Below are 21,290 nucleotides of genomic sequence, written 5' to 3'. Positions count from 1 at the left end.
TTATCTCATGGTATTTTCAAATATAAAGCAATAAATAAAATTTCTCAGATAGATTTCCTAGAACATACTTAGGATTACACTGTGTGTACCCTGAAGCAGTTGAACCACAGTTCCCAGATGGATCAGTCTTAGAATTAAGTTGATCAAAACACTCTTGAGTACCAAAACCTGAACCTGAAAAAAAAAATTTGTGGTTAGTCATATTGAACTTACATTAATTTAAAATAATTAATGAGTACACTTAAAATTCTGAGATTGTTTACAATATTGCACAAAATAAGAGCATAATACAAAATTGAAAATAAAACCTAGTTTTAAAATCACAAAAAAACTACTTCAATGAAATATTTAAATATTGAAAGCATCTTGTCTACTATCCAAACAGATGCCTTAGGATTAACTACAGTATGCAGTTTATCTTCTAATTTTTAGTAAGTCTAGAATTATATAAGTATATAAGAAACTTTTTTTAAACAAATAATTGACTTATTGGTCAATAGTGTTTTCAAATAAATGTGTTTTCAAGACAAATCATTAAAATAATATCTTATTTTTTTATCCTAATTTCCCCAGACCAAAAATTCTTGGAGTCACAACTGATTTATTTTCATATTTACTATTCAATCCACACACATTATATGTTTAATTCTCATAAGATTCAGTCTACTTAAAGAGCAATTTATTTATGATGACTCAATTAATTCTACTCTAATGGGAGGACTGAGCCAAAAACTTTTGATAGGGAGATTTAACTGTGAAGAAAAACGACACAACATAAGAGGAGCCCCTGTGGACCCATCAGGATCTCAGCTGAAAGTCTTAGAGGCAGGAGTAAACTGAAAATAAGCAGTTGATTTTCATCCCAGAGGTCATTTGGAAACATAGCTATGTGTGAGAAATCAAAATTATAAGCTTAGCTAGGGAAGCAGGCCATTGGACATAAATAAGGCCAAAGTTGGAGGATCTTTTACGACTATAGTGATAAAATTAGAGACTCAGGGGGCCTCAACATATAGTATAGTCCTCTCTTAAGACATTTTCCTGCTTCTAAACATGTGAAGCGAAGGAGATTAAAATATAAAGAGGTGACTTCCAGAAAGCAGAGCATATTTTTCTGCAGTTTCTGCATTGTGATTACATACTTGCCAGGGGAAGGAGTCTCAGTGAATATACGATCTCTCAGTTGAAAGCCCTGGAGAGTTATGCCCTAGAAACAAGAGTGAACTAGATATAGACTGAGCCTAATCAAAACTCTAACTAAACGTTAACAATTATTGGTTTCTGATTTAATTAAAGTGCTTAGTCTCTTACTTCATATACTTAACAGAAGAAAAAGATGGATGTATCTATATAAGATGCAGTGTCTATATGAGAGAAGCATTTAGAATGAAGACAGTTTCTGTAAGTCAAAAATTGAAGATGAAGACAGTGAAAAAAATTTTAACTAGGAATATGTCTTTATGTAAAATATTCAAGAAAAGATATAAAATAGAGACATCTACATGTAATTGAGTAGGAGAACCATGGTACATATATACTAAAATTAATTACAAAGGATATAAATCTTCAAGAAGGCAATGTATCAAAAATAAATAAATCGAAAAAATTATGGAGAGACAGTTAAATATAAACATAAATTGAAAGTTAAAAATCTGTATAATAATACAGTATTTACACCACAGTTCCAAGACACTCAGGAACACTAAGCAGAATTAATGCACGCACATCCACACAAACACACATTCAAACATATAATCTGAAGACTGCTAAAAACCAAAGACCAAAAAAAATCTTCATGGCTCAAAGAGAAAAGAGACACAATATGACAGATTTTTCTTCAGAAATATGAAAGCCATATGACAATGGAGTAACCTCTTTAAAATGCTGATGGAAATAGAGGTTCCAATTCAAGATGGCAAAGTAGAAAGAACCCGAACTCACAACTTCCCACAAATACACCGAATCTACAGCTACATATGGAACAATTTCCAGTGAAGAAAACCTAAAAACTGGCGGAGTGACCACTTCACACTGAGCAAACAAGAGGAAAGCCACACTGAAGCAGGTAGACAAGGCTGAGACACAATCTTGCTGTAAACCCACCCTGGCAATGGCAATCCACAGTTGGGAGGGAACTCAAAACGTGGAGCTCCTCCCTGAGGGGTGAAGTGTTTGGATCTCACATCAGGCACCACAACTTTTAAGACCTGCACCAGAAAGATGAGCCCCTAAAACATCCAGCTTTGGTAACCAACAGGCACTCATGTCCACGAGACCCACAAGGCTATAGAGGACTGTGAAATGGTTCTGATGTGTGGTTTATGCTCAAGGCTCCTACGAGACTATAACTACAGGAGAAAGAGTTCTTAACTGGCTACACCCAGGGCACAACAAGAGGCAGCAGTCAGCCCAGTCTTTCCGTGTAAGAGGCCTGTCAGCTTATCTTAGTAGCTGCGGCCTGAGGGGTAGGCTTCTAATGAAACCTGTGTCTAAGGACCTGCCCTAACCCTCCTTCACAGAGACTTTGGTGGGTGAATGCTAACTTCATGTTCTCACCCTGCCACGCTCCGGAGTGCCAGTATTTCCCAGAGGGGAGCCTTTACATGCATCCTGTGCTCTGGTTTTTATGTGTGGTGCTTCCCAGGGACACCCCGAGATCACCTGGCTCTAGTGGCCAGGGGGGGTTGCGTTCCTGGGTCCCCTGGAATGCTAACAATTAGAAGTTTTTAGCCAGCTCGCAGCCCCAGGTCACAGCACAGACAGCAGGCTAAAATACAGGATTAGTCTTGCTGTGAGAGAGACCTCTTTGCTTGTCCTGAAGCTCTGGCCTGAGGGGATGGCATCTGATTTGGGTATATAAAGATAAAATAAACAGGGTGTGGGGTGGGGTGGGGGGAAGATTCTGTGTCTCTGGTGGAATCCTGGCTGAAACAGTTGTTAAGACAGAGGGCTCAGTGCTGTATTAATTTGGGGATATTTTCACCTTTCCTCAGTGGCATGGTAGCCAAAAGCCAGCAGCCTTACAGCTAATGAAGAGGTCTGACCTATTTTGAGCTTTGTTAAAAGCACCAGAGCACAGTCTGAAAATTTTCCAAACTTTCACTTACCTAGAAAATCTCTGTTCCCAGGGTGATTTTGTTATTTGGTTTGAGTTAGAGCTCAGCTCAGTGGGAAAAAAAGCCTTACACTCAGGGAATTACTGAAATAATAGTAATATGACAGCAACATTACAGCAGTTGAGGCAAACAAGAGCCTGCTGGGAATTTAAAAGGAAACCTTGGAGAACTAGATGATCATAAGGAATGTTGAAAAGCTTAACACATAAATGGATCTAAAAAGATGTACACATGCCAAGAACAATCCTGAGGAAGAGAAGTCCCCAGTCACTCTTCTCTGGATTATATTTAGGTCCTGAACAAGCAAGAAGTGAAAGCTATGGCGGTTTTGCAAACTGCCTGAAGCTTGAAACTTGAAGCTATCCTTGGCATAGGGTAGAAAATAAACAGTCAAGGCATTGAAGGGTATCTGATGGGTTATTGGCTTGGCACTAAATTGTACTAATTTGGAGTTATCCCTAGGAAGCCTGGCTTAAAAATAAAAACAAGAACTTGGGAGAAAAAAAAAAAAAACTGTCAAAGAACTCAGTAGATGCACACAGCATGGAATACAGAACCTGAAAAATTATTCCAGGAAAGTCCTAAACAAATAAGCAGTGTGACAAACAACAACAACAACAAATCTTAGAGAAATCTGAATCAAAATCGTTAAAATATATTGTCTAAAATTTCTAGTTTTTTTTCTAATTTACACTATATGCAAAAAGATGAAATTACGCTACATATCCAGAAAAAAAAAAAAGTCAACAGAAAATGTCCTCAGAGATCCCCAATTTTGAATCCAGTAGACAAAGCCTTAAATTAGCTATTACAAATATGTTCAAGTTACAAATATGTTCAAATTACTAGGGGAAACCACCTCTTAGAAACGAAACGGGAAATACTAATATAGACTTCTAAATAAAAAAGGGAACCAAATATAAATTCTGAAGTTGAAAACTGTATTAACTAAAATGAAAAACTTCGCTACAGAAATTTTAAAATCAATAGATTTAATCTGGCAGGTTTTACTGACCTGAAGATAGGTCAATGGAGATTATCTAGTATGAGGAAAGAAAGAAAATCAAATGATGAAAATAGTTTCATGGACCAGTGGGACAACATCAAGCATATGAAATACTGGCACGTAGGGATTCCAAGACTGAGGAAAAAACAGAAAAGGGCAGGGAAGTATTTTAAGAAATAATGACTGAAAGCTTTTCAAATTTAATGTATATTTATATCTATATCTATAAATAGATATAAAAATATATAGATATATTTTAGATATATAAAGATATATAAAAATAAATAGATATAAAAATATCTATATTTTTACAAGAAGATTTCTTTAAAAACTCAACATGGAATAATCTTAAAGAGATCCACAGATCATGGTCAAATTGATTCCACTCTTCATTAAAGACAAGGAGGCCAGGTGGCAGTAGGCTGACATCTATAGAGTTTTGAAAGGAAAAGTCTAAGAATTCTATATTTGGCTAAACTCTCCTCAAAAAATTAAGGGAGAAATGATAGCATTCCAAGATAAACACAGTCAGAGAGAACTCATCTTTAGCAAAGCTTTCCAGCAAGACCTACTAAAGTGCATCCTTAATGCTGAAATCAAAGGACACTAGGAGGTAACCAGGATCTACATGAAGTAACACAATACTAATATAGTAAACTATCAAATAAAGTAAAAGAAAATATAATAGATAGTATAAACATATCTATTGTTTGGACTCTCTTCTGTAGACTTTAAAAGATAATTGCATAGTATAAGATATATTGAAAACACATAGCAAAATAGCAGATGGAAATACTACCTTACTTACATGAATAGATTAAACACTTCAATCAAAAAGAAGAGATTGAGAGAATGTATTATAAGACATGATCCAACTATATGATGGTTGGAACAGTTAGGCAGATTGGGCAAGGCAGTGATCACCTAAGTCCAATCAGGCAATTATATGGGCCAAGGCTGATGTACAGTTTTATTCTGGATTCACCTCATTATCTTGGGTGTGACCCTTGTACCCTAATAACTGAGAGCCTTGCAAACATTTATCTTCTCTTCACTGAAAGTTTGCCAGGGATAAATATGTGCCCTTTAGTCTCAGCATAGCTTCCTAGCCTACCAACACAGGCACTTCAAAATGTAGCAAAAGGTTCTGGAGGAAGACTAAGATTTTTTTTAAAGGCAAAATTCCTCTACCATTTGGTCTTTGATCATCTTGTGACTGCAAGAAAATTCGTAATGCCTTTAAAAAATTTTTTTAATCTATTAAATTGACCAAGTTTCTGAGCAGCTTTTAAGTTCCAAAGATGCGGCTACCTCATGGAAAAATAGCCTATGGTTTTGACAGCCCCTCCCCTTCAATTCCAACTGCTAAAACTTTTCTATTTTATCTTTCTTTTTTCCTGAAGATCTCTAGCTAAGCCAAGCTTGATCTTCAACTTTCAGAGTCTGCATATGTCCCTAGGAACATAAATGGCTGTCAGTTGTTCCCTAAGATAGGCAAAGTTTCTCTCCTGTGGAGATTTAAATTAGTTGTCTTTGGTTTCACTGTACTCTAAAGCCTTTAAAAATATCATCAATGCAATACACCTTGATTTTTTTAGTCATTTTCTTGCAGTTGCATCGTCACTTCTTGCTACATCCTTTCCCTAAATTGAATATTTAACACAGGTTTTATATTTAATGTAATTGCTAAATATGTAAATATCAATACATATTACTATTTATTTTCATATCCTTTGTTCTTTTATTTACTCTGTTCTTGCCTTCTTTTGGGTTAATCAAATACGTTAATTGCTTTTGTTTTTCTCCCCTTTAGTAGTTTTTAGTTTCTAATTATTATATTATTATTATTCTATTTATCTTAGATTATAAAACAAATACTTGACTTACACCAATTCTTTATTTCTCTGAGTGCTGCCTTTTATTGGAATGATTGAGTTTTGTTTCAGGTTTTTTTTTTCCTGGTGATACTATCTCTTTCTATTTTTATACCTCTAGAGGTTAATATATTTTTGACATATTAATAGCTTCATTTCATAATATCTTTGTCTTTTCTAATATATATAAAGATATGTATGTTAGTCAGTTTCCAGAAAAATACATATACAGAAAATCAAATTATGATAAATACCTTCACCAAATATTTCCGAACATTGTTTTATCCCATTCATACATTTTCCGTTCACACAGACCCATTGATTCTCTGCACATGGATGCCCATCCTGGACATAAAGGTCTTCTTGACATGCTGCAGATGTACCATTGCAATATTCAGAGAGATCACATTCATCAGTGGAAACCCTACACACTTGTCCTTTTGCTATAAACTGGTGGGGTGAAGTAAATGATATTGAGTAAAGCAGAATGTGAACATTTAAATATTATAAAAAATGATAACATTACTAATGTAGGTAATACAAAGTTTTTAAAAGGCTCTTACAGCACAAGCATCACAGCACGGTCCAGTAGCACAAGCTGACCCAACATTGAGTCTACACGTGGCTTGGTTACAGCATGAGTCTGGCAGAGCTGCACAAGCCTGAAAGGCAAATCAAATGCTCTGAAGTATGTTCCAACTTTTATTTACATTAAATAGATATTTTAATGAGGACAACATATTATATAATATACAGACTGATGCTTAACTTAAATGTTGGCAAACAGAAAAAAATAAAACCACTTACTCATTCATTTATTTAACATTTATTGGTCACCTAGTGTGCTAAACCCAGTTCTCTTTATATCAGTAGGTTTGACTATATTCGTAGTAGGATTTTCTGAAGTCCCGGAGTCCAGCAAAGCCAAGACATCGATAACCATAAGTGTATTTGCAGGGGTTGGGGGGAAGGATAAACTGGAAGATTGGGATTGACACATGCACACTACTATCTATAAAATAGATAACAAATAAGGACCTATAGATAACTAATAAGGACTCTCTATACCCACTTTGGTAAGAGTTTTTATCATGAATTGATATTGAATTTTATCAAATGTGTTTTCTGCATCTATTGAGATAATCATATGATTTTTGTCTTTTCTTTTGTTGATGTGGTATATCACATTAATTGATTTGTGTATGTTGAACCATCCTTGTGAACCTGGGATGAATCCAACTTGGTCGTGGTGTATGCTGTCTTTTATGTGTTGTTGAATTTGGTTTGCTAGTATGTTGTTGAGAATTTTTGCATTTATATTTATCAAAGATATTGGCCTGTAATTTTCTTGTTTGGTAGTGTCTTTTTCTGATTTTGGTATCAGGATGATGGTGGCTTCATAGCATGACTTTGGGAATGTTCCCTCCTCTTCAATCTTTTGGAAGAGTTTGAGAAGGATCAGTATAAGTTCTTCTTTGTATGTTGGTAGAATTTGCCTGTGAAGCCATCTGGTCCTGGACTTTTGTTTGTAGGGAGTTTTTTAAATTACAGATTCTATTTCACTTCTAGTGATTGGTCTGTTCAAATAATCTATTTCTTCTTGATTCAATTTTTGTGGGCTGTATGTTTCTAGAAAGTTGTCCATTTCTTCTAGGTTGTTGAATTTATTTGCATATAATTGTTCATAGTTCAACTCTCCTACGGTTTCTTTTTTTTTTTTGTATTTCTGTGCTATTGGTTGTTATTTCTCCTTTTTCATTTCTTCTTGGTGAGCCTGCAGAGGTTTGTCAATTTTGTTCAGTCTTTCAAAGAACCAGCTCTTAATTTTATTGATTTTTTTCTATTTTTAAATCTCTATTTTATTTATTTCCTCTCTGATCTTTATTATTTCCTTCCTTCTGCTGACTTTAGGTTTTGTTTGTTCTTCTTTTTCTAATTCCTTTAGGTGGTAAGTTACATTGTTTATTTGAGACTTTTCTTGTTTTTTGAGGAAGGCCTGCATAGCTCTGAACTTCCTTCTAAAAACTGCTTTTGCTGCATCCCATAGATTTTGTATGTTTGTGTTTTCATTGTCATTTGTCTCAAGGTATTTTTTAACTTCCTCTTTGATTTCATCATTAACCCATTGTTTTTTAGTAGCATGTTGCTTAGTCTCCATGTAATCATTTTTTTCTCATTTCCTTTTCTGTGGTTGATTTCTAGTTTCATGCCATTGTGGTCAGAAAAGATACTTTAAATAATTTTTATGATCTTAAATTTGTTGAGGCTTCTTTTGTGCCCTAGTATGTGGTCAATCTTAGAGAATGTTCCAGGTGCACTTGAAAAGAATGTGTATTCTGGGCTTTTTTTGGATATAATGTCCTGAAAATATCAATTAAGTCTTACTGTTCTATTGTACCATTTAGGATCTCTGTTGCCTTATTGATTTTCTGTCTAGAAGATCTGTCCATTGATATGAGTGGGTTGTGATACTATATATTGGAAACCCTAAAGACTCCACATAAAACTACTAGAACTGATAAATGAATTCAGCTAGGTAGCAGGATATAAATTTAACATACAGAAATCGGTTGCATTTCTTTACACTAATAATGAAATATCAGAAAGGGAATGTAAAAAAAAAAAAAAGTCTCTTTTAAGATAGCATCCAAAAAAAAAAAAAATACTTAGGAATAAACCTGACCAAGGAGGTGAAAGACTTATATGCTAAGAACTATAAAATATTAATATAGGACATTGAAGATGATTCAAAGAAAAGGAAGGATATCCCATGCTCTTGGAAGAATTAATATAGTTAAAATGGCCATACTGCCCAAAGCAATCTACAGATTTAATGCACTCTCTATCAAATTACCCATGATATTTTTCACAGAACTAGAACAAATAATCCTAAAATTTATATGGAACCATAAAAGACTCCGAATTGCCAAAGCAATCCTGAGGAAAAAGAACAAAGCAGGAGGCATAACGCTCCTAGACTTCAGACAATACTACAAAGCTACAGTGTGGTATTGGCACAAAAACAGACACAGGGATCAATGGAAAAGAATAGAGAACCCAGAAATAAACCTACACACCTATGGTCAATTAATCTTTGACAAAGGAGCCAAGAATATACAATGGAGAAAAGAAAGTCTCTTTGGCAAGTGGTGTTGGGAAAGCTGGACAGCCACATGTAAATCAATGAAGTCGGGCCATTCCCCCACACCATACACAAAAGTAAACTCAAAATGGCTTAAAGACTTAAATATAAGACATGACACCATAAAACTCCTAGAAGAGAATATAGGCAAAATATTCTCTGACATAAATCATAGAAATAAAAGCAAAAATAAACAAAAGGGACCTAATCAAACTTTCAAGCTTTTGTACAGCAAAGGAAACCATAAACTAAATGAAAAGACAACCAACAGACTCAGAGAAAATATTTGCAAATGATGCAACTGACAAGGGCTTAATTTCCAAAATATACAAACTGCTCATACAACTCAACAACAAAAAACCAAACAACCCAATGGAAAAATGGGCAGAAGATCTAAACAGACATTTCCCCAAAGAAGACATACAGATGGCCAATAGACACATGAAAAGATGCTCAACATAGTTAATTTTTAGAGAAATACAAATCAAAACTACAATGAGGTATCACTTCACACTGGTCTGAACGGCCATCATTAAGAAGTCTATAAATAACAAATGCTGGAGAGGGTGTGGAGAAAGGGGACCCTCCTACACTGTTGGTAGGAATGTAAACTGGTGCATCCACTATGGAAAACAGCAAGGAGGTTCCCCAAAAAACTGAAAATAAAGTTGCCATATGAACCAGCAATCCCACTCCTGAGCACATATCTGGACAAAACTATAATTCAAAAAGATATATGTGCCCCTATGTTCATAGCAGCGCTATTCACAGTAGCCAAGACATGGAAACAACCTAAATGTCCATCAACAGGTGAATGGATAAAGACGATGTTGTACATATATATAATGGAATATTACTCAGCCATAAAAAAGAATGAAATAATGCCATTTGCAGCAACATGGATGGACCTAGAGATTATCATACCAAGTGAAGTTAAGTCAGAAAGAGAAAGACAGATACCATATGATATCACTTATATGTGGAATCTAAAATATGGCACAAATGAACCTATCCATGAAACTGAAAGAGACTCACAGAATAGAGAACAGACTTGTGGTTGCCAAGGTGGGGGAGGGGAGGGATGAATTAGGAGTTTGGGGTTAGTTGATGCAAACTATTACATAGAGAACAGATAAACAACAAGGTCCTATTGTATAGCACAGGGAACTATATTCAATATCTTGTGATAAACTATAATGGAAAAGAATATAATAAAGAACATATATGTATATATATACATACATATATATATATAACTGAATCACTTTGCTGTACAGCAGAAATTAACACAACATTGTAGATCAACTATACTTCAATAAAAAATAAATAAAACTTTAAAAAAAAGAAGACATACTAAGGAAGTGTATGCTCAAGAGGGGAAGTATAAACCTAGGTCAACTCACCTATAGCAGGGGACCGGTACCAGTCCGTGGCCTGTTAGGAACCGGGCCATACAGCGAGAGGTGAGAAGTGGGTGAGCGAGCAAAGCTTCATCTGCCACTCCCCGCCACTCCCCATCACTCCCCATCACTGGCATTACCACCTGAACCAACCCCCGCCCCCGTCCGTGGAAAAATTGTCTTCCACGAAACCATCCCTGGTGCCAAAAATGTTGGGGACCGCTGAGCTATAGGGTTAAGACCTTGAAAATGACCAGTATGAATAATCTACAAACTGCTGAATTCATATACCAATATTTAAGTGTACTCATTAATATAATCCCAATATACATCCTTAAGGTCTTTGTTGAAAAGGAAGTTTGATAAATTAGGTAAAATGGCAGTGTGACAGTATAAAAATTAACTCATAATTTTTGATGTAATTCTGGTGTGTAATCTGCCAAATTAGTACCAACCTCCTGATTCCCACAGTCACATTGTTCTCCTTCTTCGACTTCTCCGTTACCGCAAACTGCCACTTTGAATGTTGGATCTAAACGCGGCTGGTTTTGAAGACACTGGGACTTTGACTTGAGAAAATGCGCAAAATCTTCCATGCTGCAGTTACTAAAGATCTTCACACCACTGGAATGACTAAAAATACATCAAACATCAGATTTTTATGTAACCGTCGCTTCCGTAAATTGACTAACCTCAGAAGACAAGTCTATAATCTAATGATAAATACAGCTAATATAAAATTACTAAATTTTAAGGCAATAGACTCAAATTCTAGTCATGTGGATTATTACAGGAAAATGTTTTTCGCATGAGGACCATGAAAAACATTAGAGATTTTTGGACAAACTACCAATTTTGGTGTTTTTTGTGGTTGCATCCAGTTTGAATATACTCTTTAATTATATTAACCATAAATAATAGATTTATTCTTACATTGCCAACAATTCAGATGATTTCTATCTCCAGAAAACAAAAGGAGAAAAACTGATAGAACTTTAATATTATTGAGAAATAGGCAATGCAAGATGTTTACTGTGTGAACTTGTTTATAGAGGGGTACACTTTCTGATAATGAAATTAATGTTGTCATTAGGAAGAGATTATCAATCATAATTATATCCAATTAGATAATTTATTTGCAGCTTGAATCCTTGCACAGATTTGCTGGATGTTCTCATTCTCTATTCTCCCATTTTTCCTTGATAATAGAGCCTCTGATACATGACTTCCTTGTATAATACTTACATTTAGCTTTTGTAAAGCTAGGAGCAGACCATTGGCCTTAAATGAAACCATAAATTTAAGTTATATGAAGTAATGTTTACAGCTGTGCTTTTATCTGCCCTTTTATTCTATTGGCAATAGGCCCCAGTTTCTGGCCATATGGACCTCTATATAAAGTTACTCAACTGTCCTCATGATATGGCACCTAGCTTCAACCTGGGCACTTGATCAAAGAGAGAGTACAGAGAAATTTGCAAACTCTTTAATTATCTAATCTTGAAAGTCACACACCATCAATTCTACCATGGTCTATTTGATGAAATCAAGTCACCAAATCCAACCCATACTCAATAGGAGGGAAATTAAACTCTACCTCTTGAAGGGAGAAGTAGCAACAATTAGTGGATGTATTTGAAAACTACCATTCTCTTTTACTTTCATTTTACTTAAAATTTAAAAAAAAAAGCTACACTCTGTTCTATCTCAATGTATTTTATTAAACATTTGTTTCCTTAGTCATTGTTTCCAAAGCTCAGATATATTGCTACCTTCGAATGAGCCAAAAAAGCACAGTTTCATAATGACAACTGCTTTATCTAAAGAAACAAAGTTCCTAATTAAAATATTAAAATGTCAAAGAAAGTTGAAATTCGGAAACATATCAGGTAGCATGTCTGACTCGCTGGATACATAGACTGAATAAACCATGGACTACTGATTGTGAGCCCTCAGAAAAATGACAAGTCTCTTGTAAAAAAAATCAGTGTGGGCCATGTATTTTCTATGGATTACAGAAACAAAATAACATGTTAAACTCCTTAAGTACTGCCATTTAATAAGCCAAATGTTAAGGTTAGATTGAGGACAGCTGCCTCAGAAAGGCATATGTCCTATTAGGACTCTGTCCTGTGCAAAATCACTGAATGTGATAGTGTCAAAAGGCATTAAAGATGAATAATTCTAGAAGATGTTTCCCACCAGTTTAAAGACTAGCAATGAATCCTTTTCAAATATGCCCTTTTTATTCAGATTTTCCTTTAAATAGTAGATTTTCACATCATTTTTTTGCCATTCAATGATGAATAAAATGTCTGTGTTGTCCAAAATTTTAGAATGATGCAATGCTATTCAAATGATGCAATACATTTAAAGATATGATTAATAAGCATTTTTTGCAAGATTGTAATTTGTCAAAGTAAGCTTTTTAAAAAAGCATTTCCACAGATGAATGGTTTCTATATGTGTATTAATAATTCCACCAATTTTATACAGGCCATAATTTTATATTTTATATTTATATTTATATTAAGTGGAATTTCTGTTTTTTTCGTATCTACACAAGAATCAAAGTTATGTTAAAAAATTAATGAAAAAAATTTCAACACTCATTAAGATTGTAGGTTAAGTTTTTTTGTTGATTAAGTTGCTTTGGGGAGAAATTGGAAAGTGAAAAAAAGGCAAAATATTAGAGATAATATAAAAGAAATTAAATGTATTGTTAAATAAAATTAAATAAAATGTACTGTTGGGTTACAGTTAAAAAAAATTAAAATAAATAAAAAGTATAAGAGACTGGGTCCAGTCACTGACTGGATGATGGTTTCTGTAAATCTCCTGACTATTTGGTTCTAATTCTGTAAAATCTCATAGCATATTCTAAATACTGAGGATAATAGCAAAAACTTCAGTAGGCCTTTGAGGCATGATAACTATTGCAAAAGGCCTCCTCTAATAAATCATTCTTGTATAATGAACACAAGCCCATATTTGGCTTATCAAATCATGCATTAAATTATAAAATCATGCAAGTAACAGTGATAAATGTAGAGGTAGGTCACATGAGAAAGCAAGTGTGACATTAGATTACAAGAAATATTGAGATATGCAGCAGGGGCACTGGAATACATATTTTGATCTGGGGTCATTGGCCACAGTTTATATTCGACCATTAAAAATTATTTTAATAGCATAGACTTTCATAAACAAAATACACCAAACTTATTTTCATATAAACTATATACGTAAAGCATATAAAAGCAAAGCATCTTACATTGCTTCTGGGTTCATTACGCAGACAGCTCCTGGGCAGTGGCATTTGTTGATGTCATCATAAGTTATTCCCATACTAAGGCTCAGTAATTGAGCTATAATAACTGCAAGTGATTCCAGACTTATGGTTCTGGGGTGCTGGGAAAAAAAACATACATGTATACATTCACATTTTAGGAGATAATTTATTTACCTGGAGTATAATGTAATTATTAAAAATAGTCACATGATAGAATAGAGACATCAAATATGTTAATCACAGAAGTGCTATCCATGTTGGCCTAATATGTTATAGGTACCGTTATCAATATAAGGAAAATATGAAAAGTGAAGTGTGAAATTTTACAAAGATGTAAATGTATGGTTCATTTGGTGGCATCAGGCCAAGAACATATTTGTTCCAATAACTTGTTAATCATATATAACAAAAGCTATAACCATGTTTGTACTCATAAAAGAAAGTCTTTAAAGACACACACATATACACACACAGTATCAATTATAAATGAACAGTTTGTGCTCATTTATAATTTAATTATAGGAGATAATATTTTATATGCTGTTTCATGCATTTAAAAAAAACATAAATTAGCTCATTGAATTAATTTATATTATGGTAATAATGACTGATGATAAGAATGCTGACTCTTCACAGTGGCTTAAACTTTATTTTCAAAACTAAATGCTTTTATCACTTTTTAACAAGTGTAAGATGCTTATTATAGCACACTTAGACCATACTGAACATACGATTTTTAAGAAAAATCCACAAATCACAATATCCCTTCAAATATATCTAATAACATAGATGACTATACTTCAAGATAGGTTCCTAGGGATATATTTTGGTATCTTCTGTTTGCCTCTCTCAATCAACTTTCCATTACTTTCCACCCTACTCTCCAGCTCAGAAGGACTATACCAATGGATTATGTCAAAGGGTTCCTTTGCCCTCTTCTCTTACCTTGATTTGGTCTAATGGGGAGGAAAGGGTGAGAAAAGAGCAGGATATTTATTACCATCACTTCCAGGGTACCTATGACTGTCCGAACCCTTGAGTAGAGGTTTCTACCTTCCATGTATAACCCTAATAAACTGACGTTGTCCTTTCCTTCAAGCCTGGGTGACAATTACATTTCTTTATTACTAGCCCTGAGGTAATGCAACGTCCCTACATCTTGCGTACACATTGATAAATGGTCCCTTTATCAAAATAACACAGGTGAATGTACCATCCATTTTCAGAGAGAGAGGGGTGCAGGAGAGAGTGGGAGAGAGGGAGGGAGGAGGGAGGGAGGGAGAAGAACAAAAAGAAGAGAAGAAGGAGGGGGAGGGGGCAAGGGGAGGTAGATGAGGAGGAGGAGGAATGCTTGATTCTATGGGGAAGAAAATGATGGATTCTGATAAATTTTGAACATTTACATAATAGGATATTATAAATAATAATATAATAAATAAGAGAATATTATGTTATCAGTGTAGTTATTCAGCTTTTCTTATCTTCAGGATATTGTAGAAAAGGCCTGGCAATCATTCTATCAATATATCTTTACAATTGCTTCTTTTTCTCCATCTCTCCTGTTCCTTATTATCACTCATAGCACAGTAAGAGGGAAATAACAACATCCAAAAAATTTCATGTTATTTGTATAAAATCCCAATATGCAACTGCTCTTTTATTCTTTATCTTCTGATTAGTGCATATGTTCTGGTCTCTCCTTTCCTTGTATCATAGGATCAAAGACATGGTTTTGTATTTGAGATGGAATTTCTTTACATTCCCTTTCTGACACTCTTACTTCTATTAGTCACCTTGGGCTGCCCTCAAACAATATCACAGAGAACGTTGCTCAAGGTGCCAGCAGGGTCAGTTTCTGGTGAGGTCTGTCTCCCAGGCTTCTGGAGGGCTGCCTTTGCCCTGCGTCCTCAGTGGCCTTCCCTCCTTGTGTGCTGGCTCCTCCTCTTCCCACAAAGACACCAATCCTATTGGATTAGGGGCCCAGGCTTATGACCTGCTTTAACCTTAATGACTCCCTTAAAGACCCCTTCTCCAAATACAGCCACATTGGGGGTTAGGGCTTCAGTATATGAATTTTAGGGGGACACAACTTAGTCCATAACAGACTAGTACGAAAACCTTGAAAAACGTATGGACTGGAGTACGAGAATTTGCTAAAAGTTATGGTTATGACTACTTCTGTTATGAAAATAACGTAAGGGAAAAAGTAAAATTATATTTAGCATTGGATTTTTAAAAATATTTTTAGAAAAAATTTACAACTAAGCGGACTAGTTTCTTTTGGTGAATAATGCCTGCTTAGGACAACAGTTGTCAAATAACAAGAACGACACCTGGTGTTTGTTATGGCTTCTTATGTGCCAATCACTAGGCTGAGAAATTTCCTGACAAGTAAGTATTGAGACTTCCTTTATTGTGTACCATGTGGTCATTTTCTATAAAATGCGTCTGCCATGTATGTTTTGTAGTCTCTAATTTAGGAATCAAGATTCTACCTAGGCCTTTCAGACAAAGCTTATCAATAGCGTTCAAATTTTCTAAATTTTGTTCTGAGAGATTAATTATTGCTTTGTTTATTTTAGAGTTATTTAGCTAAGTACATATGAGTTCAGGTTTATTCATATAATGATAGTCAAAGTATGTTTCATCCTAAATAATGAATCACTTAAAATTCATATTTATTTTACTTGAAAAACATTTTGCTGTTTTATGTTAACATTGATACATTAATTTTCCTTTGGTGACATAGTCTGTTCTTTTTCTTATTCTTAGGGTTAAAATTTCTGTAGCGTTATACATGAGTTTGAAACTTATAAAGAGAAAACAACCTGATAATTTTTAATAGCTGAAATTAAAACTTTAAAAAATCTCTTTTGATTATTGTCCCTCTGAAATTACTAATAACATTTTATTCTGTATGATGGCTTCATGCTTTTTAAATAATTTAATCTTAAGTCAAGTGTACAAATCTTAAGTGCCTTGATGCAGTTTTATATAAATATACATACACATACATATATGTATATATACAATATCTATATACACACATATACACATTCATAATTTATTTATACATATTATTTGTGCGTACATATATACACACATATTTGTGAAGTGCATATATGTGTGCATGTGACACATACCTACACAACCACTACAGTGAATAAGATACAAAATATTTTTATCACTCAGGAAGTTCTCTCCAGCAAGTTTTCAGGAATTATCTCTCCACAAAATTTAACTTCTATTCTGATGTTTAACAATATGGTTTATCTTTCCTACACTTTATCTTCAGAAAAATGGCATACGAAGTAAAGATTCTTTTGTTTGTGGCTTCTTTTGCCCAACATACAGTTTTTGAGATCAATGGTGAGTATAACAGTACTTCTTTTTATTGGTTACATTATATGAAGCGTTATATGAAGCAATAAAAAGCACATGTTTATCAATTTCATGGATAATCAGTATTGTTAAGATGTCAAATTGACCTAAAGATTCAATTCAAAACCGAAGTCCGAGTAGTTTTTGTTGAAATGGACAAGCTGATTTTAAAAGAGAAAGTCAGAAAACCTAGAAAAGCTAAATCAGTCTGAAGAGGCAGTAGTAGGGTTTACACTATCATTTTCAATGATTTACCATAAAACTATAGTTATTGAGACAAGGTGGTGCTGGAGAAAGGAGCCATAAAGCTGTCTATCTATGTATCTATCATCTATGCATCATCATCAACCCTATCTTGTACCTATTGTTTAATATTTAAGTATATATTTATGTTTAATTATTAGCCATTGTATTAATCAGGCTTCTCTAGAGAAATAGAATCAATAGCACACATATGATAAGGAATATTATACATGAAGAGGCTTATTATAAGGAATTGGCTCACACAATTCTGAAGGCTGGCAAGTCTAAACCTGCAGAGTGCGCTGGCAGCCTGGACACACAGGAGAGCCAATGGCACAGATGAAGCCTGAAGGTATTCTGCTGAAGAATTTCTTCTTGCTTGAAGAGGATGGTCTTTTTGTTCTATTCAATCCTTCAACTGATTAGATGAGGCCAACCCACATTATGGAGGGCAATATGCTTTACTCAGATTTCACTGATTTAAATAATCTCATCAAATCCCTCCAAGTTGACATATAAAATTCACCACCACAAGCATCTCTCAAACTTTACAGGTTCAGGTTCAAAATGAAACTTTCTTCCACCCTTACGTTCCCCTCTGCCTCCAAAGCCAGCTGCCCTGCCTTCCTCTACCTAGCTTCTCAAGAATAATCTTGAGCATAATCACAGATGTTTCCATGCCATTCATGGCATGTATCCAGTAAGTTAGCAAGCCCTATATGTTCTGCTTTCATGATATATACCAGATAAAAGCTACTTCTCGCATATCCAAGAATAAAACACCAGTTAATACCATTCATCTGCAATTGTCTCCTATATGGTCTCCTTGTTGTAGATCCTCACCCCTCTACGATCACTCTTCTATAAGGTAACCAGAGAAATATTTCTCTCTGGCTTCAAAACTCCCAGTGCCTTTTCCTTGCAAAGAGGATAAAATCCAAAACGATTTCCCAAGATCCATAAGGCTCTATATGATTAGTCTGTTGCTTACTTCGACAATCAATATTTTCACAACCATCTTGTTCTTGATATTCATTTCCATCTGAAAGCCTTGAATTTGATGATCATTTTCATGGGTTCTGATTTCCTAGGTCTTGCAATGACTGCCTTTGTCTCATCATGCATTCCTCTTCTTAAAAACCTTCTCCTCGAAGTTTTTCTCTGATCCCCCCAGCTAAAATAGCCTCCTCCACATCCCATCAATTTTTATCATATTATCCTAATGTATCTTCTTATTAGGAAATGCAAATATAAGATTGAAATAATTGGTTCCCTCAAAATTGTGTAGAATGTGTTCCTAAAAGCATTGTTTCTCCCCTTGTGAGATTTTTAAATAATATATCAATTCTTTTAATAGTTTGGTGTTATTCTGAATTTCTAGTTCTTCTTGTGTAACTTTTAGTAAATTATGGGCTTCTATTAACAATGTACTATTTGTCTAACTTTTCAAATTTATTTAAGTTATAAATTGTTCTATTATCTCTTAAATGTTATTTATATCTGTAGTAGTTCCCCATTATTTTTGTAATTTTATTAATATATTCCTACTCTGTCTTTAAAATTTTTTTAATCCATCAGAGACTCTATCTCTTACTTGGTGAGTTTAGTTCATTTACATTCACATGATTGTCATTACATTGGGGTATGTTTAAAACATTTCATTTGATTATTTTCTATTCATTTTATTTTACATTATTGTTTTTAAGTTTCTCCTTCCTTGGCTGTCTTTACATTGCTTCCATTAGACTCTTATATGGTGTAGTTTTCTTCTTATTTGTTCTTAAGACCAACATTCATTTCATATACCCTTACTTCTTTCTAAAACATACCAATATCTTTACTGTTTTCTTAAGAAGACAAGTTCTATAATATGTTTTCATGTCATTTTTATCTCTCCCTTAACCATCTCTACACTATCATAGAATATGAGTTCTGGCTTAGTATTGACATACCTTTCTTTGCCACACACCCCAACCCAGGTATTTTCATTTTAAGGTAACGATAAAATTCAGCAACAGTTATTCTCTTTAGTTTTCATAATCCTTGTGGCTTTTCATAAATATAAGTAATTTCTACAAATATGTTCTGAATGTTAGTCTTTTGTTTGGCAAATCTTTTGAGGACTTATGTGCCTGAGAGTATTTTTATTGTCCCTTCTGTTTGAATGAATTTTTTTAAGATATGAATCATGCCCTCAAAGTACTTTTAGCTCAATATTTTAAGCGTAAAGTCTTTTTGCATCCAGTGTGGCTTTTCTGACTGTTGAACATCTTCATCGTTATATGATTTATTTCTTTTTAGAAACATAACAATTTTCCTTTGACATTTTCATTTCATTGTTGGTATGCATTTTTATCTCTTCTTTTTTGGCTTTCCATGTGTCCTTTTCACCAGACAATCCACCTTCCTCCCCTCCTGCCAGGGATCATGGGGCGACTCCAGGAGGGATTTCCTGGTGTAGGCACCTTGTTGATCTGGTAGTGGCTGGAGACAGTGTTCTGTGACTGTCATTCTGTGAAATTATCTCCATTTTTTCTTTAGAACTGTTCTTTTGACTTTAATCATCCATGTCTCTTAATTTTATCTTTTCTTTAACTTTTCTGATGTCTTCTGAGAGGTCCTAATTTGATAATTTATCTCCATATGTATCAACTGTATCCCTCATGCAATTTATTATAACTATTATATTGTTCATATCTAATGTTTCTAACTAGTCTTTTTCCATGATATTGTACACTTTGTTTTGTTTGGAATTCCTGGCCTACAACTACTCATAGTTCTGCTTCAAGTGGTCAATGTTGTATAGTGTGCTTTTTTCTGAGGAAGTTTAATACCCATGATCTGTATAGTCCATGAACTGAGGTCAACAGATAATGTGTCTGGTAGTATGTAATGTATAAAACTCGTGATGCCAAGAACTAATTTGTGTCTGTCCTTGTGAGTGAACTTGCGTCAGGACAGATAAGTGGATGACCCAAGGGCAAACAGCTGCAGACAACAAAAATCTCCTGCTGATTATATTTACTTGCTTCTACTCACCCCAAAACTACTTGGGTTGTGGTTTCACCCATAAACTTTAGGAAGAAGCAGCTTCAGAAGAATGTGTTTCCTAGATTTTATTCCACAGCTCTGGGTGATTAGGTAGGGAGGGTGGTGGATGTTTAAATATCAGAGGACAGAGCTTCACCTGTTTTTTTCAACATCACATTCCTGTGAACATCAGCTACTGCTCATTTTTCCAGCGAAAGGTTCGGCAATGATTACCCCAGTGAAGTGTGGAGAATAAGAAAGAAGAATACGAGAAGAGTTCTTCTCTGATTGCTCCTTTCAGTTCAGAGACCACTGCCCTCTTTTTCAGTAAACAAGGAGATTTCCTTCCACTTGGTAGCTAAGCCTTCTCCATGTGAAAGTTTTAAGATTTCTGTCTTGCATATGACTAGGTAAATCGGCCAAATTCGAGCTTTTGAGACTCGGTAATGATTTGCCCATAAAAGATAAGCCATATTTGCATGAATTATGAATTTTAAAGATGAAATTTGTCTCCATTTCATTGACTCATCTTCTTATATCTTCACTTAACTTGTGCACTTAAACAAGAGTATTATGCATAGCCTTCCTCAATCTCCAGATTATTTTGTACAAACACACAAAAAATTCTAAAAGGCAAGTTTTATACTTCAGAATAACCAAAGCGTTATTAAATAGGAGCAAAAACATACCAATTTTAAGCAAACCAAGATTTTCTACTAAGATAGAAATGCCAATTAGTGCATTTGATTCTGTTATTCTTCACCTATGTCCCAGGAAGCATTTTGCGGCAATTGATAAATAGTTTC

General features: G+C 34.4%; 1 protein-coding gene across 1 annotated transcript in view; it reads right to left on the bottom strand.

Moving 5' to 3' along the window:
- Window positions 1-21,290, bottom strand: part of ADAM2 (ADAM metallopeptidase domain 2) — a 99,802-nt gene that overhangs the window by 29,111 nt on the left and 49,401 nt on the right. The window contains exons 11-15 of the mRNA XM_068532026.1: window positions 13,813-13,949; window positions 10,994-11,171; window positions 6,560-6,658; window positions 6,251-6,446; window positions 69-174 (exon numbers count right to left, since the gene is read on the bottom strand). Coding sequence (XP_068388127.1) covers window positions 69-174; window positions 6,251-6,446; window positions 6,560-6,658; window positions 10,994-11,171; window positions 13,813-13,949 — 716 coding nt within the window. The remainder of the gene's footprint in view (window positions 1-68; window positions 175-6,250; window positions 6,447-6,559; window positions 6,659-10,993; window positions 11,172-13,812; window positions 13,950-21,290) is intronic.

The sequence above is a fragment of the Eschrichtius robustus genome, chromosome 21 (assembly GCF_028021215.1).
Source record: "Eschrichtius robustus isolate mEscRob2 chromosome 21, mEscRob2.pri, whole genome shotgun sequence".
NCBI classification, from domain to species: Eukaryota; Metazoa; Chordata; class Mammalia; order Artiodactyla; family Eschrichtiidae; genus Eschrichtius; species Eschrichtius robustus.
The sequence above is the reverse complement of the archived record's forward strand: the minus strand, read 5'-3'. Positions and strand labels throughout refer to the sequence as shown.